Source organism: Anguilla rostrata, chromosome 10 (genome assembly GCF_018555375.3).
Source record: "Anguilla rostrata isolate EN2019 chromosome 10, ASM1855537v3, whole genome shotgun sequence".
NCBI classification, from domain to species: Eukaryota; Metazoa; Chordata; class Actinopteri; order Anguilliformes; family Anguillidae; genus Anguilla; species Anguilla rostrata.
Window position 1 is genome coordinate 12,147,979 of NC_057942.1, and position 27,601 is coordinate 12,175,579.

The window sequence follows — 27,601 nt, forward strand, 5'->3', positions numbered from 1 at the left end:
TATAAACAGATTTAATAGTCACCAGAGTCGTTATAGAGAAGCAATGAGGTTTATAAGATATTCTATAGATTGTGTCTTATGAGCTTCCCTGAGAGGGAGTTTCCACCGGCGAACATCTCCAGAGCATTTAGTGCAAAGTTTGTCGTGCTATGCTGACTTTTTTATTAATGTAACAAATCACAAAGTAGGACCATAAGAAAGTATATGTGATAAAGCTGTGGTATAAAGAGGAAGTGAAAACAAAACAAAAACAACCGACGTGAAAGGTTGGTATGGGAGAGGCAACATGAAAGAGGCGGGGATGGGAACGAGAGAGGGAAGGAAGAAGAGATGGGTCGAAACGAAAAAGAAGATGGAGAGGTGGAGTCTACGGACGTTTTGTGTGCTTAACGCCCTCTGGTCCCACCTCTCTGAGAGAGCCCGTCCCCCCTTCCCAGTCGGCCAAACCCCCGCCCCTCACTCCGCTCTCCCTGCTTTCTCACACTGCACACTCGGGAACAGAGACACGGAATGGATACGGAAGGGAGCCAGAGCAGCCTGTCCTCCGCGGACTCCCCTCACGATCCCTGGTAAACATCGCCATTGCTTTACCTACCACTGAGCGCGGATACGGCTCTGAGAGAGATCCAGGAGTTGAGAGGGGGACCACTGGAGTTCTGAAACAAAGACAGGCAGCGTGCTTGCTCACTCTGCTGTGTAGGACTATCACTGCACATCCACTCCACGGGACCGCGCGCTCATCTTATTTTCTGTGCACTGAAGAGAGAGGATGGTTATCATTTATTTAAACTTTTCTGCTTCTTATATAGAGAAGTGTGCTTGTCTAGAGTTAACACTGGAATAACGGCCTGACTGACAAGTATATGTTCTGCCAATATGGCCGATTTATTTAAAGTTTATTGCCATTATTATTTAAAGTGTATTTTAGGCTGTAGTTAAAGTCAGTCGACTATATGCTGTTTCACACCGTCTCTTTTTTCATTTAGCAAAATGTTCATCGGCGGTTTGAGCTGGCAGACGACGCAAGGTGAGCGTGCAATCTACTTTCTTCGAAGCCAACTTTCCCAAAGTAGAAAGAGCTCAAGTTTGGGTTCTTTTTATTATTTTAAAAATATGTTAGTTATTAAAAATGTCTGCCTTTTCCGTGAAACAAATATATGAATTTTTTTTTTTTTGTGGGGGAGCGGGGGAGTGAGTGATGTAAAAGAAAGCTAAAATGTTCAGCCCGTACTGGCCGAAATCAAAGCGTTCATTCAATAGGGATCAGTCGGCAGGGATTTTGAAAGTTGGATGAATGGAAACAAACAAACCCCTTGAGAGTGAGATTAATTGGAAATGGGTTTAAAGAAAACAGTATGGCCTGCATATGAGACTCGAATGTGGTGTAAACAGGTCTCAAAATTACAAGAAACCTCACAGTCTCTAGGGCACAGTTTCTGGACTTGTTTTAAGGTTTGTAGGGCTTGTCCTAATGTTAAGCCAAGCCCCCCCCCCCCCCCCCAAACCCAAGAGGTAAGAAGGACCTCTGTAGGTTTGCTTTTGAGGGGATCCACATCACTGAATTTGTTTTTGTTTTGGGCTATGCATGAAGAGTGCTGAATCACGTATAATGATATATCTGCTCCGCACGATAATCCACTAGGTGACGGTCGTTGAGGAGCATACGGCCAATGCCAAAAAATAATCTTACTGTTTTACAGTTCTGTTTTCTTATTAAAGGGTGGTTTGGATGACAGGCTGATAGGCTATGTAGTAGTTAGCTGTATAAACATAGTGGAAATCCTTAAAATGGGATACGGAATACGCTTTAAGTCAACAAAAGTTCATGAAAAAAACGAAGTAAGCTACCTTACAATTTTACAACAATAGCTGATCCATCAACAAGTGCATGTATGCCTACATAAATATTAATATATAGGCCTATGCACGGTGAATACGTTAAAGTGGTCGTTAGAAGTTGTCATTATGACATTGTCAGCTACACTTCAGTTACCGAACGTGCATTAATATTATATCACTCCGTGATTTCTACCTTGCAGTTAACATGCTACAAATAGCCAGTGTTATTATATTTGATAAATGACTGATTATGCCCGTTTTTCTCTTTCAGAAGGTCTAAAGGAGTACTTCAGTAAATTCGGCGAGGTGAAGGAGTGTATGGTGATGCGGGATCCGGTTACAAAGCGGTCGAGGTGAGGGAGGCGTGCGCTCCGCGGCGCCCTATCACAGACTCTGGCACACAGCACAACACGCCACTGATACAGACTTTCTCTACATATTTATTTTTGAAATGCCTTTTGTATAAATTTGTATAAATGCATTCTTATATCATATTTTAAAAATTTATTTTGCTATTAATTTGCAGGGGCTTCGGATTTGTCACCTACGTAGACCAGGCTGGCGTGGATAAAGTTTTGGCTCAACCCAGACATGAATTGGATTCTAAAACTGTGAGTTGTAATTGTTTCTGCTTTGTCAGTCAGAGTCTTTTCTTCATTTTGTTTAAGTTAAAATGAAATACTCACACACAGAAATTAGCAGGTAGACGTATTCGGGTATTCAGATATACAAGCTCTCGAGTCTATAGCCTACGTGTCTTTTCTGTCTTACTTTATTGGAAACTTGAAAATAAGTTTACGTATAACTTATAAGAGATATATTAATAATTTACAATCAGACACAGGTGAAAAGCTTTTCAATTTCAGTTGGAATTTTGCTTATGGACATTTTTTAAAATAGATTATTTACATATATTTTTAGCAGACAGTCGTTCTTTTTAATAAATTAAAAAATTTAAAGACCCAAAACTTCTGCCTTACTATAGTTAATTTAGCCTATCGTCTCCCTTACCTGACTTCTGGTCGAGCCTGCGGCCACTAGGCTACCTGAGTAAACAAAACTTATTTTCAAAGGATACTCTTGAAATTATCGTTGAAGTTGCGAATGGGCTAGACACTTTTCATGCGTTAGGCCATGTCACACCGACGGACGATTCAAATGTAAATCCCGGAGCAATGCAAATTTACTTAGGGAAAATGCGCGATTCGATATGACCTGGGCGCATGTGCCTGCCTCGCAAGGGAGAACGCTGGTTCTACTTTTTTTCTTTCTATCGTCCCATTTCCCAGCTGCTGAAGGGGTGGGGGGGGGGGGGGGGGGTGCAATATTCAAGAAATAAAAGGAATAGAGGAGAAAGAGCTTTCTCTGCCTCTCCCTCCCACAGCGAGGTTGTCGGGAGCGCGTTCTTATTCGGTGTCCATCGCCATGGTAACCGGGGGACCCAGACAGGGTGGCTCTTTACGATGGTACTCCGGAGGGGCTTGGTTGTGTGACTGTATAACTTACAACAGGGTGAAATCATGTAGTGGCATAAAGATTTTATATACTGCGTTTTATTTTTTATATTAAATATGAAACAGTCTACATTGAATAAAGGACAGAGTAGGAAGAAAATATTAGCCTGGGAATGTTGGACATTGCCTGTATAATTTTTAGTTGGAAAAATCCAGATTAAATCAGCATGAAGGGAAAATGGTGTCATGCTTAGCTATAATAATCAGAACACCATTTATGTTAGTATTTGTAAGTTAAAGCTCATGAACCACCATTATCTGTACATCCACTGCAGGTGAGAAGGTGAGATTGCGGTTGGAGGGAAGATGCTGAACCAGTGAGGATGTAAATGCTTGCACATTACGTTAGTGTGTGATATCCTTAGTGGTTGCACTGTAAATGGCAGTAATTGGGTTTTTGATAATCGACTTATTGCACATGTGAGAGAGAATTTAAGACGATTATTGTATAACACTGTACGGATTAGTTTATCACTGTATTTACAGGGTGAAGGTAGTTATGTAAAATATAAAATTAGTAAACGTTTTACAGTAAAAATTTCAGAGTTTCTCATTTAAGGAAATAATGCTCCCATGAACGATTCTGACATCGGAAGTCTCTGTACACCATGCGTCACTCTCAGGGTGATGTCACCATATTCTTGCTACCAAATACACCCTGTGTTGCACCATCTTGTTGCAGTGTTCAGTATTATTTACATGACATTGCAGTGCATCTTGGTACGTAAAACTTCAGTGCGCCTGAAAAGTCTTAGGTGAAACTTTGTATGTGTGTGCGTGTCTCTTTGTTTGTGGTGAATGTGGGCGGGTCTAGTGACAATGGTGGCCCATTCGTCGCCATGGGGATCAGCAAGTACCCCCCCAGGGGGGTCAGGGAGAGGGAGTGGTGATGGTTGTGGGGAGGTCAGTGTATTGAGATTTTCTGGAGCTCTGTGTCTCTTTTGTGTTGCGAACTGTATACCTTCTCTACACTACAACACCAGAGGACTGAAAACTGCCAGGAAAAAATTATAATAATAGACTCACAGGACATAAAAGAATTAAGCAGGAAGAGATACTGAAGTAGTAATAGAGGGGGGAAAAGTTATCACATAAGTGTACAGTCGGTGTTTTATATAGTGTAGTGTAGAGGAGTGTCTATAAGATTTGTAATGTTACTTGCAGTGTGCATTTGTGTGGATTGTCAGGTAAATTGGAGAAATGGAGCATGATCAAGGTGTGAGAGAGGTAGCAACGTTGAGGGAATAAAGATGTTGCCAGAGACCTGTACCAACATGCAATGAGAGAACAAATGGTTCTGGTTGAACTCCCTCTGGAGAAGCTTGGATTAGTCCGTCGCAGTGGGAACAACACAGTGATGTTGGTAACTAAGGGTGCCACTGTGGTTTGCCACCCTGGGACCTTTGTCTCCATAGTGACCGCCATTTCTCTAAAATGAACGGGATGCAAAACACACAGTGCAGCAATGAAAATCCTCTCCTTGTAATTTTTGGAAGTAGTATAATAAAGTGAAAATCTGTCGCTTTGTTGACATTTTGATTTTTGATCATTTCTGATCGGGAATTTCTGTATTCAATAGAGAGGTACGCGGACCAAGTTTCTTCTGGAAAAGGTAGTCCCTGGTCTGCAATTGTCAGTTGTAGTGTCAAATACCATTTGTATATTAAAGTTAATTTTTGGTGTATTTTGAAAGAGTGCAATCATCTGGTGGCCACTTTACCATTCTAAACATTTATAAGCCACAGTTTGGTATAATGGTAAAGTGTAGTGTAAACTATAATTGTTGGTTTATCAATTATTGAACATTGTTTCCTAATTCTGAAATTCCTGAATTGCAATGCAGACCAGGATATTGAAGGCTCATTACATGTGAACGTTAGTGTGAACTCAGCTCACATTTAGGCTGGATCCTCCAGTTGTCGTGACATCAGAAGCTGAAGTTGGATTCACTCTGTAGGGAGACGGTGTAGGTCCAAGCGGGTGTGGCTTTTTTTTGGCATTGCTTATGCCGTGTGACCAGCATGCCCCGTGTTTTTTGTTTTGAGCCAGCGGGCTCATTCAGCAGGAGCCGAAGTGAGATGGTGAGGAAAGAGAACTTTCAGGGGGGGGGGGGGCACGCTTCCTGCCCCCTCCCTCTCCCATCAGAATGGACATTGTCAGGCAGCCTTAGAAGGGCAGCAGGGGAAAGAGGGAGAGAAAGAGAGTGAGAGAAGGAGAGATCTCCTGTGACAACTGAAAGAATGTGTCATGCTGGGACTGGCTGAACTGTTCCTCAGCCCGTGGAGAGCAAGAGGGCGGCGAGAAGAAAGAGGGGAAAGTGAAAAAGGACAGAGATGCTGTGTTGTGTCTGAGAAAGAGGGAGCGAAGGGGATGCCTAATCATATCAATGCTGGAAAGGAATCTGAGTAAATGTTTCCTCCAAGACACCACTGTAAAGAATGCTGGCTTTGTGGAAGTGGTTCTCCTGGAACATTTGTTTATTTAAAAAAAAGTGCTTCACAGCCTCTGAACTGCATGCACTGCTAACTGCTGTCAGGAATTGTGCATTGTTTTCTTATTGTAGTAGGCATTCTGAACAACTCAGATTTTTTGGGTTATAAAACTCCCAGGTCTGTTTGTATCTGGCAGCTTAGTGTTGTTTGTGTTTGGCCCACTGTTATGCATTCAGAATGGAATTGTCTCCTGCCGAATATGTTTGTTTGTTGGACAGCGAGTGGGAAAGGTGGAATTTGTGTGCCCCGGTGGGGTGAGCGAGAATCGGTGGCTCCCAGGGGTGTCCTGCGCCAGCTGCGGGGGGTGGTCTTTAGGCTCCCAATAGATTTGGGGTGGGTGGGGAGGGTGATGTCCTGCTTGCAGTCTCCTGTCGCTCACAGGAACAAGGCACAAGGAAAAGGACAGTTAAGGTGAGAGTGTGACCGTTGGTGTGTTTCGGGAGCAGGTGGGGGAAGCTTGGCATTGTACGCGTAGTACAGGCCTTAAAGCCTTAATGACAGAACAATGGCTTGCGTCAAGCCTCCTGAGCACCCAGTGCCTACGAGGATAAAAGCAACAGCGGTGTTTGTGAATAGGTATTAAAAAAAATTACTGCCATGCACCGTGCCGTTTGTCTCTGGTATTTTCTCTTAAGGGTGTTTTGTTGCAGTCGACCTGCGTCCCATTTCAGCTGCGGGCTGGACCGGGGAGATTAGCCCTAACTGTGCTGACGAGAGCAGGGGAGGTGGGGGGAGGGAGAAGGGGATAACCCCCTCGGTGATTAGTATGGATCTCAAATACAGCTAATCGGATTGAAGGAACAAGCAGGGTTGTACTTCCGAGGTACTGTATAGATCGAACTAAGCTTGTGCTTCAAAGCGAGTGTAACAGGTTCTGTCTAAACCAGTCAGTTCCATTTTTGTCTCATGCACATGCTACCTGTTGCCAGGGAAGACGTGTGAGTATAATCTTGTTGACCAGTTACTTATGGCTTCACTGTCATTGATTGGAAGCGAATGACTGTGTGACATAAATACATTATTCTCAATTCCTATTGAGGGTTATTTTTGTATAAAAACAGCTCTCTGGGTTTCCAGATAACTCTGGATATTCACAGCACTTCATACTTGACATTAGTTTCTTCCCCCCAATAAAAAATCCACCCAAACCAATTGTGAATGATCCATCTAAATCAATGATCTCGAAGGGTGTAGTAAAGTTGTGCCAGATGAGCATTTAAGGCAGTCTATTGTGTCTAAAGGAAATATTGATTATTAATGAGGATGCACTTATAACTTTTGAAAACTTTTCAAATTCATGAGGCTGCTTGACCCTCTTGACCCTCAGTGAAATATGCTGATGCACAAATGAAAATGTAAACAACATGTAAAGTGTTAGTTATGAGCGACATAAACAACACTCTGAATTTAGGAAAATTGAACATGGATACTTCTCTGTGGAAGTTTGAAATGGACACTAAACATAATTTTAGATTTAGTACATGAGAAACAGTGTTCACAGTGTAAGTGATGATGAATATCATTCATGGTGTTGAGTGGGCTTTGATATTACTTATAGTGAGGCAGGCAGCTTTCCAAATAGTTTCCCTTAGTTTCTTTTGTTTTCTGAACGGAAGCAAATGGTGACTATATGAATGTTGTGAACAGCCCTGTATTTAAGCTTTAAACGGCAGTTGTGCCTGACACCAGAGCATCACTATCTCCCAGAGATCAATTACATGGTTTGTTAAACTGAGAGAGTTCAGAGTGCCTTTCTCCCTGCTAGCGAATTTGTCAGTCACTGGTATAATTTGTGTTTAGTCAAATTGATTTCCTGAAGTGGTGACTATGGAAAAAAATTGGTTTAGCTCAAGCCAATATGGTTGCTGTAGCCTGTCTTCTTAAAATGTCTCCATTGTGTGTGTTTGTTTCTCTTCTGAATTTTTAATTAATTAAATGGCAGTGGTGTCCGACATCGGGAAGGGGTGCGGGTTTAAGCTAAATTTACATTTATTTTTTCACATTGTCATGGTCCTTTACCTTTTTTTCGTTGCACTGAAGCCAAAACAAAAAGATCTATATTGCACTGCATTGTATATTCCTTGAAGATAAAGGAAGATAAATTACCCCCAGGTAATTTCAAGTTCTACATGTTGACATATAAAAAAATGAATTAATCTGTCTTAATATGTCCATTCAAAATATTTTCCCCCGTTACTGTGTGTTGGTTGCTGTCTGTTGATTTTGTTTGTTTGTTTGTATGTCTGTTTGTTTGTTTTTGAATGTGTACAGGAGTGTTGGACAACAGGAGGGTTGGTGACGTGAGGTGACTATCAGTGTAGTTTAGCGATCATAGCACTAAACTGTAGACATTGCATCTGATTCTGTTCAGTCTAGTTTCGTTATTTTTTTTTAGCACTGTACTTTAGAATCTGCAGTGAGGTCAAAACTTAGACTAAACACTGTGCTGTACCTTGCTCTGGTAAACCAGGGCTCAGTCTGCCATAGAGGCCATAGCTCTCTACTGTAATTCTGTTCTACACTGTCATGGTTACAGACTAATATAGAACTCCTAGTGCTGTACTGTCCCACTGTTTCACTGCTTGGTATAACAACAGTACAGCATAGTGTAGTCTAGCAATATACTCCTAGTCCTATTAGATCAGTATAGACTAATATAGAGATTTTAGCATTTTGTATTCTTTAGTCCTGTATAATAGCGATAGTATTCTGACACATCTTCCTCGCGGGACATGGTTAAGTACTGTGAAATCTGAAATTAAAATTAAAATAAAGGACTTTCGTGGTGTGCTTTTGTACGGAATGTTCAATCTGTGCATCAAACTCCAGTTTGTGTTAGATAGGTATGATGATTGCTGAATGCTAACTCAATCAGTGATAGCAATCTTGGTAGTCATACGTAGTTATGTACTCAATCTGCTATTGACGGTTTTTGTTTAACCTGCTGCAGCCAGTGGCCTGTGGCTGGCGTGAAAATGGCTGAGTGGCGGGGAACTTTAAATTGTAGGCTTTTGTACCGCTCATTAAGAGCTGGCCCTGGGCAGAAACCCTAATCGTGAAATTGCAGCTTTTCCATAGCGGGATGGTCTATTTTGTGCTATAGGAAGAGTAAAGCAAAAACAAACAAACACAAACAAACAAAAAAATAAAGAGGCTGCTGTCCGAGTGTGTGCATGTAACGCAGTCACCCCTGTTCTCCCTGTCTTTGCTCTCACTCTCTCGCACTCCTCCTGTCTCCCCGTCTCTGTCTGTTCTGTGGGAGATGAGATGTGTTTGTGATTTTAGTGCCTGTGTGAGATTCCAGGGGATCACATGTCACACGGGGGTGACAGAGAGGAGGTGAGGGGGAAGGAGGAATGGTAGAGATCCGTTTGGGATGTTCCCGCTGTTACCAGCTGCAGGCCGGAGGATAAACTAGGTTGTTCACCGCGAGTCACGCGGCTGAGGTCAGCCCGGCTCAAACTCTGCACCCCTCTCCACCGCCTGCGTGTTGTCCTGGATCACCAACATTTAACCGCGTGGATGACATATTAATCGATACTCAATTAAATGATCTGCAGTACTGTGCCACACATCCTGTAGTCAAATAAATATAAATTCCAGAGTTTACCAAGCGAATTGTTTCCAGGTGAATAGCTGGAAAGGCCTGGTCCAACTCGTCATGTAGAACTCCTGCTCTCGCACCTGTAGAATTGCGTACAGGGAGTTGGGCCTGGAGTTCAGGGGGTGGGTAGTTTTCACTTGGAATCACGTCTCCTTCTGTGCCATTGTAGTGAGAGATGAGAGCAGAGGTCTATTCAGTTTCAGTCCCCTTCCCTAAGTAAAACAATGAGCTCCCTCACCTTCCGTCCTACTTTCACTCCCCCCCAGCCCTCTTTATCACAGGTGAAAATGACAGCTCTCCTCCACCTCACTCTCTTTTGGCTCCTCAATTCACCCTCCATGGGCCGACTAAACACATTTCAACATTTTTAACCTCACTCTACCATTATTCCACTCCTTCTGTCCTCACCATCTACCTTTTTTCCTTGGTCTCTGAACTTCCTCTCTGGTGCTCTGGCTCTCATTGGAGGTGTATAGAGAGAGACTCAGGTAGAGTATTTTTGCCAGGATGGGTGTGTGAGACTTGTGGCAGAGAATGAGTTCACATGGGCTTCTTTGGTTCATCTCCTGTTAGTTCCAATTTCACTCACGTCTTGCGATAGTATTTCAATGGAATGTGCAAATACCCATCATTCCGTGTGCTCTGAATTGTATAGTTGTGGTACAACTGCATTTGGTTATGAAAGAAACCGTGGACTGTTGAAATCAAGACTTTGAAGGAGGAAAAGACACAGGAAGCCTGGGGAAATGGTAGGACTCAATGTACTGAACCCCAGACTCAACCTTCTCTTAGGCGACTTCTCATAAACCTGTGGCTGGTCCGATGGGCTACTCAAAAGTTTATGGCCCTTTTGAGTTTAAAAAATGTTCTTAATTTCCCCCCTCCCCATGTTTTTTATTTCACCTCAGATTGACCCAAAAGTGGCATTCCCTCGCAGAGCTCAGCCGAAGGTAAGAATGGTTGCCGTTGTGCAAAATTCCTCTTCTCATGTCTTTCCTTTCTAGCTTTTCCTTGTCTCCCTTTGTATCTCTAAGAGATCAGTGTCTATGGAAAGGACACTGAATGGACCTGGGTCAGTTGGTGTTTGTTGGTATGTTTCACTTGTGAGTTTGACCCCTGTTGAAGCAGACCTTTTGAATCTGGGTTAATTCCCAGTAATGGGATGATGACATTGCAATCACTATGAGTGCTGCAAGAGGCACGGGTGGATTATTTTATGTCACATGATCAAGGATAGAACCATTACCTCAGTTCATGACTCATCATTTGTAACCCGCAATTATTTACTCCAAGGCATGTCGCTCGTAGTAGCATGCACAGTCACTATTGTTTTGGTTTTTGTGTGCATCACCCAGGCCTTTACCTTTTCTCAAAGTAATGAATGTAGTTGTAATCCATGTCACGTAGTACGGCTCACAATTCCCTGACAAATTTCACAATCCCTGTTTCCCTGACCGGAATTGGGAATGATAACCAAACGATATCTCAGTTTCAACTCTGAAAAGGTGTGTGAGTTAGGGGCTCTTGTGGGCCACGTCTGAAACCTGTCTGAGAGGGGTGAGCAGGTGGAATGTCCTGCATGCTGGCTTTAAGGAACAAGGCAGCATTGGTTGATGGGCCCCCCTCTGGTACAGAAAGTGCCTGTATAAGGAAGACTGAGAGAGTGTATGAGAAGAGCACGGGGAAGCTGAGTTCTTCAGTTACTGCCGTTAATATTTTACCATTCACCACACCTTATCTGAAGCAAATAGTTCTCAGATTTTTCACCATAAAACCTGTCTTCAGTAAAATAAAGTCAGGCATGCTGTATTGTACTAGTGTGTAGGAACATTTTGCTTGACTAATAATGTCAATTTTATTTATGTGTCACAGTTGTAGCCATAGTGGTGTGACATGTTGAATTAGGCTCCGGGCCTGTGACCCAAAGGCTTAAGATTCTAATTTGAAGCCTTTCTATTCTTGAGCAATGTACTTAACCTGAATTTTCTCAACAAGTATTCAGCTGTATAAATGGATGAAGATGTTTATGGGATAATGGTGTCCACTAAGTCAATAATTCAAGGAATAATAGTGAAATACAAAATATTACAGATAATTATACTGAAAACTCATGGTCTCCACTAAAATCAAAGTTATGTATACTATTATATAACAATGCATTATATAAACATTGATTGTTTGGATCTTTTGTTCACCTTGATATCTTTGCTAATTTAGTCTTGTCCTCCTTTGCCAGCTGGTGACTCGCACCAAGAAGATCTTTGTTGGGGGCTTGTCAGTCAACACGACCATTGAAGATGTGAAGCAGTATTTCGACCAGTTTGGAAAGGTATGTATGACAAGTTAATAAGGTGTCTAGGATTGGTGATATAGATGTGCATATCTAAAATGGGGTAAAGTACTTCCTCCTGAATGATGCCCTTTTTAAGCCTCCTAGAGAACTGGTTGTCCCAGGGAATTATGGGAAGGAGCTTGCATGGGGAGGGATTGTTGGTAATAGGTAATGTTTGAGGAGGGGAATAGTTCTAGAATGTAAGAAGTGAGAAATTGCTGAGAGAACCAGCACTATGACTGAAGATGTACATTGTGTGCATGAATTCCTTTGTGTTGCTCCTGTTCATGTTTTTCAATTCTCTGGAACCACAGTTTTTTTTGTTGTCCCCATGTGATTTGGGGAACGGTGTAACAGTGAATGTTAGACAGACAAAATAACTAGATGAAGTTGTATAGAAAAAGAGAGACCAAGAGAGAGATTGAGAGGTTAGAGGTACAGTGAGAGGGGAGATGGTTTGGCAAATGGAATTCCACTGAAATTGGTACTTTCAATGGAGTTTTGACTGGAGGAATATTGAAGATGGAGAGAAAGAAAGAGAGAGCGGCAAAAAGAGGGAAAAATCAAAGTGCTAAAGCAGTCAAAGGAGAGAGAGAAAAAGTTTGGGAGAGGGAGTCAAAGAAGGTGGCAGGCAAGAGGGAGGGATTATTAGAATCTGAACTAATCTGATGTAACAGCTGCTCCTGCTCCCCCCCACCCCCCTCTCCAGCCCCCGGCCCCCTCCCAGCCTGTTGCCTTGGTGACCCAGCTTGTCCATTGTCCCTAAGTAATTCAGCGGGCAAGGGGTTTTGTGGGGAGGTGATTGGGGGGTTGTGTAACAATAACACTGATCAACTAACGGTCAAAATAGCTTAGACCCAATTCAGCCAAGTTGTCACATCAACTCAGTCTCCTGGAAGTCTCCTTCTGCCTGTTTCTCTAACACACAAACAGTTTTTTGCCGAGTTTTAGTGTAAACGAAGATCCGTTGAGGAATGGTGTATTTGCAAAGTAGACTTTATTCAAGAACTTGAATGTGCACACAGAGTGATGGAGGCTTTGAATATGGGAAGGGGAGGGGAGAGAGTCACTGATGTGGTAACAAAGGGAGAAGAAAAAAGAAAAAGGAGAAGGGAGGGAAGATGATGGAGTGCTGGGGTGGAGAGGAGGATGAATAAAAGGAGAAAAGGGGCAAGGGTCAAATATAATTTTTGCTCAGATGGCAACAAAAATTTCACCACCATTTCTACGTGTTAAACATGCACTTTCTAACATGCACTATGTTGTTCTGTCAAGCTTCTGGTAGCCTTGGAGATTTTGGATCAACATAGTTGCAGTGTCTACTATGAAACATATTTTCTAAGGATGTGCACTTACAGAGATCAGTCTTGGTTGAACACTTCAATAGTTTCACATCCACATGTAGACAAATGAACAACACAACTGAATTGCTATTACATGTATTTAACTACAAATGCGTCATGGCAAAGCTATCTACAGCAGATTTACATAAGGACTTTTCTCCTGCTTGAGGTTCATGCATCTCAAGTGAGGTGCTTCTGCTTTGGCAAAATGTAGACTAAGCGCAGATTACCTGGTTGCCATAAGTGGACGTAGGTCATCTTAAAACCCCCCCTATGGGTGTTGACCTGGCACATATGAGCCAGATCGAAATGAGCTCAAGTCTCTGCAGCCTCCATGTCCTTTTCATGCAGTCTATCCTTTGTCCTCATGTCATGACATGGACATCAGTCTCTCCAGTGCTAACTGCACTTGTAATGAACAACTGGTACTTTTTCCAACACGAGAAAAGAGTATTCTGGATCAGCAGTTTCACAATAAAGTACCTCTTTTCCTGTAATTTAGATTGGAACAGATTTCCCTCTGTCATAGGACATCGGAATGTTTTCTGTGATATTTTTTTCCTCTTGGGAGTAGGTGACAAGATCTGGTTCTCTTTCCTGGAGCGTCGTTTCTTTTGGAGTGATACTCTGTATACCCTCTTGTCTCACATGCTCTTGAAATTGCAATAAAGTATTCTGGCCCTGGTTACCCAGCACTTTGTGTGGCCAGCTTATTTCAATTTTTATTTTACATCAGTTATTTTATCTACGATTTTAAGAACACATTTCATGAACCACATCAAGCTAGCTAGTTTGTGAGGGCAATTTCCCCGAAAGTGGTTTTAGTTTAAGACTGTTTTTGCACAATACATTCAGTTACATATTCCTTGTCCAGTTTGAGTATTTTAAGTTTGGGATGAAGTGCATTGCTGCTGGATGCAATTGGAGCCATTTGCCATTTCTGTGAGTTTGGTGAGCCACAGCCCTTCAACTGAGTTGAAGGTGGGCCAACTCCTGTAGAGATTTAAGATTTGCATGGTTTTCAGACATGTTTGTGCACAGTGTGGCTGCTGTCCACATTGCCTTCGCTGTTATTATTCACCTCAAACCGTGGCGTTCCACGGTTCTGGAGGAGTCACGTCTGCTGCATTCGCTGAAGAATTTAGCGAGATTTGATTGGATGCAGCGCTGCACAACATGGGCCTCAGCCACTCTAGGATGTCCCAGCTGTGCGCTGTAGTGCACCAGCCCTGCAGGTGCTGGGTTTAGCGTGAAACAAACACTCCGGCCTCCCACATAACTGCATTACCATTCGTCGGAGAGCCGGGGGAGCGATAGGAGGTTTGAACTTTATTCACTTATCTGTTCCCGGTCTGCGCAAACGCAGAATATATTATTGACAAACAAACGCACACCCAGAGACACAATAGAGACACGCTGGTGTTCCCGTCTCAACCTCTCCCCAGCTCCTAATTCTAAACACCAGTGTCATTATGTCACCACTTCATCTGGCATACCGCCATTAAATTGGCCTCCCTCAAAGATATGATTTTGAATTGGAACGGTTGGCTTGGTTCACGAGGGGGCCGCCATTTTGTTCCCTTCCCTGAGGATGCGTACACCAATGGAAGGGAGCCATTTGCGCTTTTTAAACTGCAGAAGTATCAGGGGAAATATCTGTACAGTAGTGCCCAGCTCCCCCATCTCCACCAGCCCAGAAGGGAAAGATGAGTGAAATGGGAGCAAGAGAGATGGACAGAAAAAGTTAGGCTCCAGCCACCCATGAGCGTTCCCGATTAGAGTGCCTCACTGGACTCTTTGTCTGCCGCCCTGTTTGGAAAGAGGGGGTGGGAAAGAGGGATGAGAGAAAGTGGGAGAAATGAGGCAGGGGTGGGGGTGAGGGGTACAGAGTGTGTGTGTGTGTGAGAGGGAGAGAGATACAGTTCTAAGCACAGCCATTTGTTTTAAATATTACTTGTTGAGCGACTTCGGTGGAGAAGGAGGTCCAAACACTAGAGTATGGGGTGGGCGAGGGCTGCTTTGACAGGCTGTTTCTCCTGGCCCCTGATGCTGCTGTGTCACTGGGTTTGGACGAGTGAGAGAGGGAGCACAGGACAGATGCTAACGTCTAAATGTCAGAGTGCGAGAGCCGTTTCAACGTGCTGGGACCAACAGGTCCCCTTTCACACTGGCAGGAGGCCCTCGCCTCTTTACCTTTGACCTTTTTCCCAGGATGACTTGCACTAAAGTGCCCTTAAGCACATACACAGCCTGGCATGCACACGCAGGGCCAGAACAGTATACGCATGTGGACAAGTTTCGCTGGCAGCGTGACGAGAGAATTCAGCCCCACCAAGCACATAGTGCCCAGTGAAACATTGTCACATGGCAAATTACTTTTACTTCAACCTGAGGTGGGCTCTCAAGTTTTGAACTTGTGATTAAATTCCCAAAATACCATGTTAATAAATGGAAACTAAAGAAATATATGTGTGTGTGTGTATGTGTGGTTACGCATGTAATTTCACCAAAAAAAAGTTTGGATTGAGTTTGTTAAGCAGTTTTGTTGTTTTCCTGAAAAAGTGTTTGTCCACGGTGTTTTCAGTCCTGTTTTTCCTTTCGGGACAGAAAGCTATGCTCACTTTCTCTCGCTGTGGAGAGAGGGAGGGAGGGAGGGAGGGAGGGGGCAGAGGGGGATGAAGGGAGAAGCAGGCAGAAGAGAGGGAGAAAAAAGCAGGGGGGAGAGGAGGAATGACAGGCGTCCGTGCCAACAAACAACAAAGCCGCTGCTCCTCTTTGTTCTCTTTCTCCCTCCTTTTGTCCCTCTCCTTTTTCTCCTCCTTTCCCTCTCTAGTCGGTCCCAGGCAGCCTTTCTCTGCCCTCGGCTGGGCTTGTCCTCACTGCACGTGCTCAGTGCATCTTTCCCTCCACAGCTCGTCTGCCCCCCACTTATATTACTCTGTATCTCCATCTTCTCAACTTTCCTTTCCCGCTCACTCCCGCTCTGTAAGTTTCTCTTTCTCTCTCCCTCTCTCTCTCTCTTTCTCTCTCTATTCATGAAGGCAGAAGGGGAGTGGTAAAACCTTCTAATCGAAATTCTTCAGCTTCAGTTTCCATGGGAATGGTAAACTTTGCGGAAAGTGAAAGAAAGAAGTGGACGCAGTTTGTGAAAAGATTATACCCCCCCTCCCTCCCGAGAGCGAGGGAGAGGGAGAGAGAGAGAGAGAGGGAGAGAAGGAGAGGGAGAGAGAGGGGTAGAGAGATGGAGCAAGAGCGAGAGAAAGAGATCGGAGATTGTGAGAGGCAGAGAGTCTGCAATAGAGACATTCAATGCTGTTTATCTTATGGGTGGACGATGAAATGAGGATGCCTGTGTCCAATTCTGACTCTTCTATTCTGCATCACCTCTCACCCTTCCCCTCTCAGTCCCACATCTCTTTTCCACTGTTCTCCCTCCCCTTCCCCCATGTCCTTTGTCACCTGTCCCCCAGTTTGCCCCCCCCCCCGCCCCTTTTTCACCCTCTCTCTCTGGACCTCCATCTGTTACATGGCCTCTCTTTCAAACTCACGAGGAAAGGAGACTTGGTTGAACAATACATTTAGTGCTATGCTGATCTTTGTCCCTCTCTCTCTGTCTCTGTCTGTAGGTCGATGATGCCATGCTCATGTTTGATAAGACAACTAACAGACACAGAGGTAAGACTGCATGCCCTCAGCTCAGTTTGATCTGATCTGTATACAACGTGGTTGGTTTCAGATGCTTTACAGTGTGTTTAAAAGGGAAATAACCCCACAAAGAACAGTACAGATTCTCCCAAAACTTTGACAAGCACTGTTGGTTCTCAAGTTCAGACAACTGCTTCGCCTCTGGTCTCAACTCCCTCCTCTTCACCTCCTCTCTCTCCCTCAGACTATTTCTCCTCTTGACACCTTTCCTCCTCACTCCCCTCCCTGCTTTTCTCCCTCTTCCTCCCCACTCATCATCCGCCTTCACCCAACACCACCCCTTTCCCTCTTCTCCCTATCCTCTTTTTTATCCCGCCCTTCTCTCCTCTCCGCTCCCCATGCCTCGCCTACGCGCCTCTGTGCTGCTTGCTTTTCTTCCTCCTCCTCCTCCTCTTCCTCCCCCCTGTTACTGGATGAGCTGTGCCTACTGAGGTGAGGGAACGGAACGGGGTTGGGCTAATTAGTCAGCTCGTTAATCAGGGCTCAGGATAAACCCTCTTTAAGCACCCCCCCTTCCCCAAACTGATCGATTATGACGGCAAGCCAGCTTGGCTAAATCTTACCGGCTGTGGAGCAGAGGGAGGGAGGGAGGGAGGACAGTACTGGGGGTGGAGAACAGGTAAGAGGAGAGAGATGACATGGCAAAGAAACTGAGAGAACGTGTGAGGATGAGAGATAGATACGACCAAAATGAAGGGATGAGAGGTCAGATAAAGAAGGGTTGAAGTAAAGAATGGAGCTTGAGGTTGGGAGATGGAGGGAAGTTAAAGGACAGAAAAGGCAGGGGCCGATGTGAAGGTCAGAGGAGCAGAGAGGAGTGGGAGAGGGTGGGAAAGGTTAGTGGGACAGTGAATTAGTCCATTAATCATGTTAGAAAGAGTGACAATGGAGTTGAGAGAGAATGCATGTAAAGAAAGAAAGAAAGGGAACCAGGGGGAAAGAAGTCACTTTCCCCAGAAGCTGCAGTATTTATATAAACTACAGCATCATTTAAAATGAAGCATTTGGTTCTTCGTTCCTCATCAACAGCCTATATGGGTTTTTATTGGTGTCGTTTAAAGCTGATTTGCATGTTGTTTTCTTTGGGAATCCCCAGCTTGTATTGCTTGAACTACAGTGCCATGAAATCATTAGGAATGGCCTATTTTACTGAGATTGATTTTAAAATATATATCAATTTATATCCATCCATTTGTCGCATAAAATAAAGGCAATGGATGTGGAAATTGGAATGACATGTGGATGCAGGAACACCACATGTCCAATCCTTCAAAGGCTGGCTAAACATGAATACCATCCTTTTCCCTGTGATTTAAATAATATAATTTTCAGTTTTTCATCAAACCCAGCATAAATCTGCTAGAAGAGTTCAAACTGGGTGTGGGTAGAAACATGGCAGAATGCATGGAATTTAATTAAATCCCTGATTGCAAAAAAAAGTGTGTGATGTGAGACTCCCTCACCTATTTCACGTACACAAGGCCTGTGTTCAGTGTGCTTTGTGTCGAGCATGGTTTGGTGGCGTGGAAACGTGCACGCCACAGCAGTTTCACGACGAGATCTTGAACCCGGGACGCACGAGACTCACCTTCACAGTGCAACCGCTGCTAGCCGAGCGCTGCCTGTTTTTCTGTGCTATAAGGCTGTTCCGCACGTCACAAGCCATTTCTGCTCTCCAGGGTTTGGTTTCGTCACCTTCGAGAATGAGGACGTGGTGGAGAAAGTGTGTGAGATCCACTTCCACGAGATCAACAATAAAATGGTAATTGAAGTTGTCAGGGCACCAGATCATCTGTGTTTGGTCCCTTTATTTACCACAGTGTTTACTTTTCATATTAGGCTATCTGTCACTGCGTGTAATGGTTTGGTTTGTGTGTGTGTGTATGCTTGTGTACGTGCATAATATGTCTCACTATTCTGTTAAGGTGGAGTGCAAGAAGGCCCAGCCAAAAGAAGTAATGTCACCGACAGGTTCAGCAAGGGGGCGCTCCAGGGTGATGCCGTACGGGATGGATGCCTTTATGTTAGGGATCGGCATGCTAGGTGAGTTGGGAATGGCATCGTCTCAGTCCGTGAACTCACAACACCAATCTGAAAATCGAGTGCCCCACCCACATCCATTCTCAGTGTAGCCAAATACGTGAGATTTGCCTCTCCAAACAAGTAACAGGACTACTCTTATTGTCTCCCCAGTCTTTTTGTGATTATGAGCCTATGAGGCTTGTTTGAGTGCCTGCTGGAAAGCTTTAGTAACTGTGTGACTAGCACCATCTAGTGCACTCACTTGTCATTACAGTGGCTTCGCTTTAAAAGCGTGATTGCCTGAAGTCACTCACATCTCAAAATGGTTTCTGGGAATCCTTGATTCGTTGACACAATCCAGAGTGTCATACGTAATGTACTACCTCACCAATAACCTTCACCTGCCTCATAGTTGACTGCTGTAATTGGAGTTTATGACTCAGTCAGGGAGTAGTCTTCCCTCTGGACCAAACAGAAAGCCAATGCACTGGTGTAGCAACGGGGGAAAGTGCACTGTCAGAGATGGCTTCTTTCAGAGCATGTTGCAAAGAGTAGGGTTTCTCTTGGTGGCCTGGCAAAATATCCAATCTGGCCATTTAATCATCTCCTCGTTGCGATTTGCTAAATAAATCTCTCCCTCTCAGCTAATTCATATTGAGTGACTTCTGTAGATCACAGGTGCATGATAAGCTATGCACTGGTGGTGACTATATATAACTGTAAAGGTATTTGAAATTCTGGTTTAGAAAATGCAATTTAATTGCCACCACTCTCAGTGTACCCCATGTGTTTTATTTATCTATTTAAAAGGCCAATCAGCTCTCTTACGTGCCCAGTTGTATTTCAGTACACACCTAATGTGTTTCACCATCAGCGTTGTTTTTTGCTGCCTCGCTGATATTTAATATTTTGAATATTATGCACGTCTTTAAAAATTATTATTTTATTAGAAGGTCACATCCTAAACCTGGCTGTCCTTTCACACAGGTTATCCAGGATTCCAGGCTGCCACGTATGCCAGTCGAGGTTATACTGGCATCACCCCTGGATACACCTACCAGTTCCCTGGTAAGCTCGCCTCTGCCATGTTCAGCTCAGCAACTGGCCAGCTGGCCCCAAATGATTGGCTGAGATAAATGTCAACCAGACAGGAGATGTCTGTTTTGTAGTTGGAGTGTCTACTACCGTTTAATCATTAGTAACTCCTGTTTAACAGATTGGTTAATGTGGTTTTTCCTAAGACAAAATTAACATTTTGCACTGTACAGAAAATAGATCTAACTGCTTAGCCGTTTGGGCCTAACTACAATTTTGAGCATCAGATTACATCATGTCAGATTGTATTTTGATCAGTTATCAGATATTATGATCACGTTTGAAGTGTTTTTTTTCCAATTATATATTTAGTTCAAAGTATTAAAATGGAGTCTACTAGAGTAAGCTCTATGAACATTTGTCACAATTCACATAGAATAGCTTTTATTACCAAGATGTGTATATTTCTATACACTGAAATGGAGCACATGGTCAGTGTGATGACATGATCCAATGACAGTTGACCCCAGGTATCATAACACGCTACCTATGTCACACATATGCGCATATACGCACAACTTTGTCTATGTCATTGGCTGCTTGTAAATTTCAGGGAGTGGGATTGTGTCCTAATGCCCTGTACTCTGTGTTGTTGCTGTTTGCGGGGTGGAGGAAGTTTCGAAGGCAGTTCAGTGACAGTGTGGGGGGTGGGGAGTGGGGGGATTACCCTGACAGTGCTCACTAAAACCCCACCAGCTGTGCTGTCCTGTGCTGAAGCTCTTCCACAAGCTTTCCCTGTGTCCAACTTACATTTTTCCTTAAATTGTGCTGTTGCTTACCTTATATCTCTAATTTAAGGTTCTAACTATGCCCTGTTACACCTCTCATTTTCATTACCTTCATGTTATTCTTTCTCTGTCCTGAATTCCTGTTTCCAAGGTCTCTATCTTTACTCTCCTTCACTCTCTGTGGTACCCTAAATTTCCCACTGTGAATATATATTCCGCTCTATCTACCCTTTCCCTATTCCTACCCGTCCTCCGCTTCCCTATTTTTCTTCTTTATCTTCCACTCTCCTGGTGAGTGTGTTACCCTGACCTGTGGAGCATGTGTGTGCGCGTGAGCGGGTGTGTGTGTTTAAAAGCGCTCTCTGATATTTCTGTTCTAGAATTCCATTTAGAGAGGACCCCCCTTCTGACATCACCCCACCCCCCTGAGATCACAGGTCGGTCCCTCCACTGGGGTTTACAAGCAGCAAACGGTCAGTGCGTCTGACTCAGTCTCACAGCATCAACATTGGCCCACCCTCTGCGGTCTCACAATGATGATGTCACCACCCTTTCACGGAACACAGTCAATGTCCGAGCCATCATTTTAGAAGTGAAACAGAAATCAGGTTGCAGCTCAGAGTGTGATTCAGTGTCATTCAACAACATTCAGTAATATTTTCTGAAATCAGTATTAGTAATATTATGGCTGAAATCAGTTGTCTGTACATATGAGTTGGCTGAATGTGAATGACTTACTGATTATTTACCTTGGGAGCCAAAATGGTGGTGTGTCTCTCACATTGTGTCAGTAACATGCCATTAACCTGCCCACCTAATGAGAAGAAGCATAATGCAACATTTATAGTTGTATGAATTGAAGCAGCTACTAAAGAATCCCTAATGATTGTACTTCAGTCTTAGAGGTTTCTGTTAAATCTTGATAAAAACAATGGTCTGTACACTGCCTTGTAGTACCCTACAACACAGACCTGTAATGGTCAAAGATAATATCTGGGTAATGCTATTCATAAGAGATTATTTGAACCATATGTTGCAATGCACATTTATTTTTCTGCAGGAAGCTGAAATAAATTTGGTCTCTTTATGCCTTTCCCCCTGTGCCCCACAGCCATTCCTCTGACGGCCTACGGACCAATGGCGGCGGCGGCGGCGGCAGCAGCGGTTGTCAGAGGTACAAGCAGGAAGTGATGCTCCACTATACTACTCCGTGTGTTTCTGTGCACGGCTGAGCACCACTGGCATCATGCTAATGCTCATTATCCCGGGCTATAATTCAATTTTAGCAGGTCAATAGCAGATAAGGTTTTCAGAGGAGCCGAAATATTAAAACTGTATTAATTCATTACACATTTTTGATAATGCAATTTAATATAACCATATATTAATATTTTATTTACACTGAACATAATTTCATGAGTATGATCTTGACTTTTATGCAGAGTTTCAAGGCTACATTATTCAGTGGTACCACACTTTTTACATTACATCATGTTCAGTACACACATACAGAAAAAAGATGTACTTTGCTTTCATAAAGTTTACTGTGTACTGTTATCAGTTGAGGTTATTCAGATGTGCAGGTGAGTTGAGATCGATTTCATTTTATAGCCAATATTTTGTGGTGCTTCTGTTGTGCTCAGTTTTGATAAGAACTGACACTGCAGTGTTGGTGATCTTCATCGCTCAAATGGCTCACTGTGAAATATGCTTCATATTTCAAATTTTTCAGCTCTGAGGCATCATTGCATTTGTGTTAAGTTAATCTTTTTATTTGTCTGTCCAGGTTCCACCCCTTCTCGCACAGCTGGCTTCCTTGGTACTAGCAGCCCTGGGCCAATGGCAGACCTGTATGGAGCAGCGAATCAGGACTCTGGAGTCAGCAGTTACATCAGTGCTGCAAGTCCTGCCCCTAGCACTGGATTCGGTCACAGTCTTGGGGTATGGCACTGACTGATTCCCTCGTTTGTTCACAAAATGATACATCTGCTATACATAATGCCTAGATGGACACAACAGGTCTTATTGACACTCACTCTTTGTATCAGTTGCTTAATTACAAATTTCTGTTCAGGTAGCTTGGAGATCAGCAGGGTGAATAAAACCAACCAAGTTATTATTGTGGATCATTGTGGATCATACTAGTGACCAAATTTTGGCTGACATATCCCATTTCTCCTCAGGGACTGAATAGTATTTATTCTGTATTGTATGGGGTAACACTGTTATCTAATTCTCCTGATCTCTTTCATCTTCTCAAGGGACCTCTGATTGCCACAGCCTTCACTAATGGCTACCACTGAGAAGGTGAATTGCAGTTTTGGAAGCTTTCCATTTATTCCTTAACTTTTGTTACTTATTGAGTTTACGACGTAGTATTCATAAATTCAAATTTGACAGTAAACAACACTGTAGTGTTTATGTTACAACAATGTCAACCACTAATGTCTTCTCTATTTCTCAAAGGCCATCAGATCAGAAGATGGGAGGGGTCAACTCTACTTTGAGCCAATCAGATCTCTTTTTCTGCTGAATGTCGCTGTCTGGCAAGCCCGATTGGCTGCTGCAGCTCTAACTTGACTCTGGCTCCTCTTGACTCCACCAACCCACTGAAGGTCTTTTAATTTCCTGTTTCCTGTACTAACATCACTTCTTGTCTTCCCTCATTCCTGTTACTACCTTCATGTAGGCCTTTAAAAATAGTTTTTTAGGAAGTTTGTCTGGGGTTTCCTACAGTTGGAGAGCTTCTTTCAGGCAAACAAAAAATGTAAAAATCAAAAAAAGTTTGATTGTAGAAATCATTTGGTGGATTCTAGCTCCTTCTGTTTTGTTTTATTTACTTGACTGTTCTTGAGGAATTTTAATTTAATTTAATTTTTTTTGTTTGTCGTCTTTGTTACTTTAGGTTATACTTTTTTGTCGGAAATTAAAACCATTGTCATGGTGTTACAGAGAGAGGGAGAAAGCAAGAAAATAGTTTGAGAAAAGATTAACATGTTTCTCTAGTCATAAATGAGGTACATGGACGGGAGCAATGATTGGTTTGTGTGCATGGATGTTTGTGTCTCAGTGTTAGGTTCTTAATTCATTTTAAGAAAAACAGAATAATTCTAATTGAACACTTTTTTACAAAAAGACATGCAAAAGGAAAGATGTATATTTTGGTAGTTTTGAAACAAAAAAGAACATTTGTAATATTAATAATAATAGAAATAATCATAATCAAGAACCTATTTTCCATAATTGGTTTTAAACAATGAAACAATGTTTTGTTTCTTCCTGTAATATATTGTAAATATATCTCAGTCTTTCGGGTTTTTTTTTTTGCTGTAATGGGGAAGGGGCAATTTTGGGGGTGGGGACATTTATATTTCCTGGAAAATGATTGTAAAGTTGCATAAATCACCTTGAGTGTTGAATACCTGAAGTGTTAAATATCAGTGTCACAGGGTGAAGGAAAAAAAGATTGCATCACTCCAGATTTTATCACCCATCAGTTCTTCTTCACAACCATCAGTCCAGAAATGAACAATGTACTCGTTCTCTGGAATGACACAGAGCTCTGTAGGGAGCCTTTAATTGCTTGTTTTGGTGTAATCGGTACAAATTGCATGAAATGAGGATCTTCTGCTGGCAAAATCTGATGTGAAACTCTCTATAGTGGGAGATGTGATTTATTCCCAGCTGTTTTAATTTTTTTCTCCTTGATGAGGACATATGTGGTGATAAGCTGCTTTATACAGCATTCTTGTAGGGGACAAGTGATTTCCCCCCGCAGTTTTTGACTGCTTTTTATACTAGTTTGCACATTAGAAACAAAATCAGTGATTTTTACCACCCTTAAACACAGTCGCCACTGCTGTATTGAAGGAATGGGGTTAGTGAAATCTGGAACTGGCGTTCTGCAGTTATTGGTTCTGATAGGGGGCAAAAACTGGAAACATGCTACTGTAAATGTCAAGTGGCTATAAGACCTGGTCAGTCCTCTGTGTTGGTGCTTCAGTGCGTAAACCTATATCGCCAGAGTTCAGTTGGGATATTTCTGACCGCAAATTGCCCCCCTCCCCCAATTTTCTAGGGGAAAAACAGTGGAGAACACGAACTTGAGGTGTTTCATGCAATTGGGGCTGAAGGATTAGGTGAGGAATGTGGTTATGTTCGATGGGTGGGATCTTACTGTTCCTATTGCGTCTTGAAAAAAGCAAAAAAAAAAAAACGGCTTGTGGCATCATTATGCTAGGTTTAAAAAAAAAAAATTTTTTTTAATAGTTGCTGTTTAAATGCCGTTCCATTGAACGATCTGTGACTTTAAAAATGAAGGACACATTATACAAAAGCAAGGGATTCTGGAGGCTGTTTCATCATGGTTCTATTCTGGCTGAATTCTTCCTCTTCAGATGTTATTAGGCAAAGCGTGTGTGTACACGTGTGTGTGTGTGTGTGTGTGTGTGTGTGTGTGTGTGTGTGTGTGTGTGTGTGTGAATATGTGTCTTGGTGTTTGCATATATGAGTGCTTCTGTAAGCTCGACTCTTGGTTATAGTTGGCGAATGGGTTGTAGATCATTTATGTGAATTTCTGATTCCATCTTGATCTGTTGTTCAAGCTCTCTTTCTGTACAATGGGGTTGGATAGAGGCTAAGAAGCTACATAGGAATCTGGGGAAAAAATGCATTTATAGCCTGTGTTTAGCCCAACATTGCTGTACGTGTTTTATATGGATTACGCCGGTGCAGAAACAACATTTCATCCTCTGTGGGCATCGTCCCTTATCATAACCAACATCTGCATTTATTAATGCCTTAAAATACCCTGGGGATAAACTGTCCCACAGCACCCTGCTACGACTGGTCTTCCATTACTTTAGATAACATCTATTACCCCACAGCCTCTTCTTGTCTCATGCTCACTGCACTGTCCCAAGACTCAACCAAACTACTGCGCGACACAAACACTGTAGCTATTTAACAGACAAAAAGCAATATTTTATCAGTTTTTCTGATTATGATAATGATGATAATGGTGATGAGATTCGAAGGTGATTATGTGGCATTCAAAATACGTTTTAATTTTTAAGACTATTATATTAACACAAAGCTGAAATTATTCCTGACTGATGAGTAGTTTTTGAATCATTTTCAAAACATGCTTTTTTGGATTTCGGGTGGGGTGGGGGGTGGGGTGGGGTGGGGGGGGGGGTGTAAGGAGTGCGTTTGTGACAGTAGCCATGGAGAGTGGAGAGGGGCCTGGCTCTTTGATGAGAGGTGATGTCTTAGTCTACACTGTAAACCTGAGTTTCTTTTTTTGTCTTCCTCTTTTGTTGTTTTTTTTTCCTCTTCTGGAAACTTCATTTTAAAATTCCTAATAAATTATTTTAAAACATTCCACCGATGGCTGTGATTGTGGCTGTGTTTTAATAGTGAAATGGAGAGCTGTAGGCTAAAAAAAAGAGGTACAAGTGGCGTAAGTGAACCATGACCTGCCCACGCTGTCAAGAAACCCCTTCATACTCTCACCTACTGAATGCCCATGAATTAACAGGCTGTGGTTTTACATAACAACGCATAATCATCCCCCAGATATCTTATAGTGATGAGACAGATTGTGTTCTCTGTGTTGAAAACAAACGAGAGGTTTACTTCGACATTACTACTTCCATCACCAATATATGGATATTCTAGTGTCTATCCTTGGGCCTAATTCACTTTCTGGCCTTTTTTGATATCATTTCAGTTTTAGTATATTTTTTTGGATTGTGTGCAATTAAGAATATTTAGTGATCATTTCTGATTACCTGCAGGCTTCCAATGGAAGGTTTGGGGCATTCAGGGGTTTGTGGTTGAAAGGAAGAAAACACACTCACAAATAACTCCAAAAGCAGCATGTACAGTAACATTATGTATCCAGAGGCTCCATATATATATATATTACCTGAATATGCTTCATAAACTATATTGAATATAATTTTTGATTAGAACTATTTCCTATAGTGCATACAATCTGAACCTGCTGTGCTCAAGGAAGTATTGGCATATAAAAAAATATGTTCATAATTGTGAATAAACAAAATTATTTTTCTTTGTATGTAAAGTCTCTGGAAATAATGTTGAACACCTGATTGTCCTATATCTGCTATTCTAAAGTTGATGGGTAATCAAAAAATTATTTAAATATCTTAAAATATCTTTAATCAAATGCAAAATTGTCTGGGCAAATCAAAATATATGCTAAAACTAAAATCATATGAAAAATCACTTAAAGTAAACTGTCCTTTTGACATTTTTTCCACAACCCTATTTTATGCTTGCTGCCAATTCTTGTTGACATACACACACTGCTTAACCATTTGAAGAGTAGGTTTTTTGGAATGTTAAATTCTAATTAAAATTCTAATTCTGTGTTCTAGAACTACATTGTTTGCATTGCCAGTAGTGATCTTTTCATCCACATTAAAACGTTCAGTTAAGAACATTCTACTCATATATTTGTGATCTCACACCTTAAAGGGTTAGTATTGCTTTCTAAACTTATAAAGCCCATTCTCTGTTTGGGGTAGGGGTTGATATTGTTAGTACATACAGAGATGCACATCTTTGTAGTGCAGGGTGGAAGGACATGCAAACCGTCTATGGGCTGCATGCAGCAGCTTAGCAAAGAGCGGAAAACCCAACTGTGGGTTTTTACCTCGCCTGCCGGGTCTCAGATGCAGGGGTCTCAATAAACCAAAGCCTCCCCACCGTCTCACACCCTCCCACGGGTCTAGTCACGTTTTTGTCCACACAAACGCCCACTCGCTGCTCTCACCACTGCAGCATTGGCTCGTAGCTCAGCTGTGCAGCAATGTGAGAACGTGCTGCAAGCTCTTGCATCATACTTATGTCTGGCTTTCTTTAGAATGCCTTTTGCTGAAGACCACTGCCCCTGTTCAC

The 27,601-nt window shown here is 42.6% G+C and overlaps 1 protein-coding gene across 4 annotated transcripts; it reads left to right on the forward strand.

Moving 5' to 3' along the window:
- Positions 1-409: 409 nt before the first annotated feature.
- msi1b (musashi RNA binding protein 1b) lies at positions 410-26,059 on the forward strand. 4 transcript variants are annotated; one of them, XM_064354138.1, is made up of 15 exons: positions 410-569; positions 987-1,027; positions 2,111-2,192; positions 2,366-2,450; positions 10,358-10,399; positions 11,686-11,778; positions 16,751-16,799; positions 18,509-18,591; positions 18,755-18,872; positions 19,839-19,919; positions 21,055-21,147; positions 21,786-21,848; positions 22,461-22,615; positions 22,936-22,981; positions 23,141-26,059. In XM_064354138.1, the coding sequence occupies exons 1-14, from the start codon at positions 511-513 to the stop codon at positions 22,975-22,977; spliced, it is 1,086 nt and encodes a 361-aa protein (XP_064210208.1). In that variant the 5' UTR covers positions 410-510; the 3' UTR covers positions 22,978-22,981; positions 23,141-26,059. The 4 variants fall into 4 exon arrangements, with proteins under 4 accessions (XP_064210208.1, XP_064210209.1, XP_064210211.1 ...); XM_064354139.1 differs by having other exon boundaries at positions 21,055-21,111; XM_064354140.1 differs by lacking the exon at positions 410-569 and adding an exon at positions 613-772.
- Positions 26,060-27,601: the final 1,542 nt, after the last annotated feature.

Coding starts and splice junctions, on each gene's coding strand:
- msi1b (XM_064354138.1), top strand. CDS start 511: ATGGATACGGAAGGGAGCCAGAGCAGCCTGTCCTCCGCGGACTCCCCT. Junction 2,193..2,365: donor CCGGTTACAAAGCGGTCGAG/GTGAGGGAGGCG, acceptor ATTAATTTGCAG/GGGCTTCGGATTTGTCACCT. Junction 22,616..22,935: donor GATTCGGTCACAGTCTTGGG/GTATGGCACTGA, acceptor CATCTTCTCAAG/GGACCTCTGATTGCCACAGC.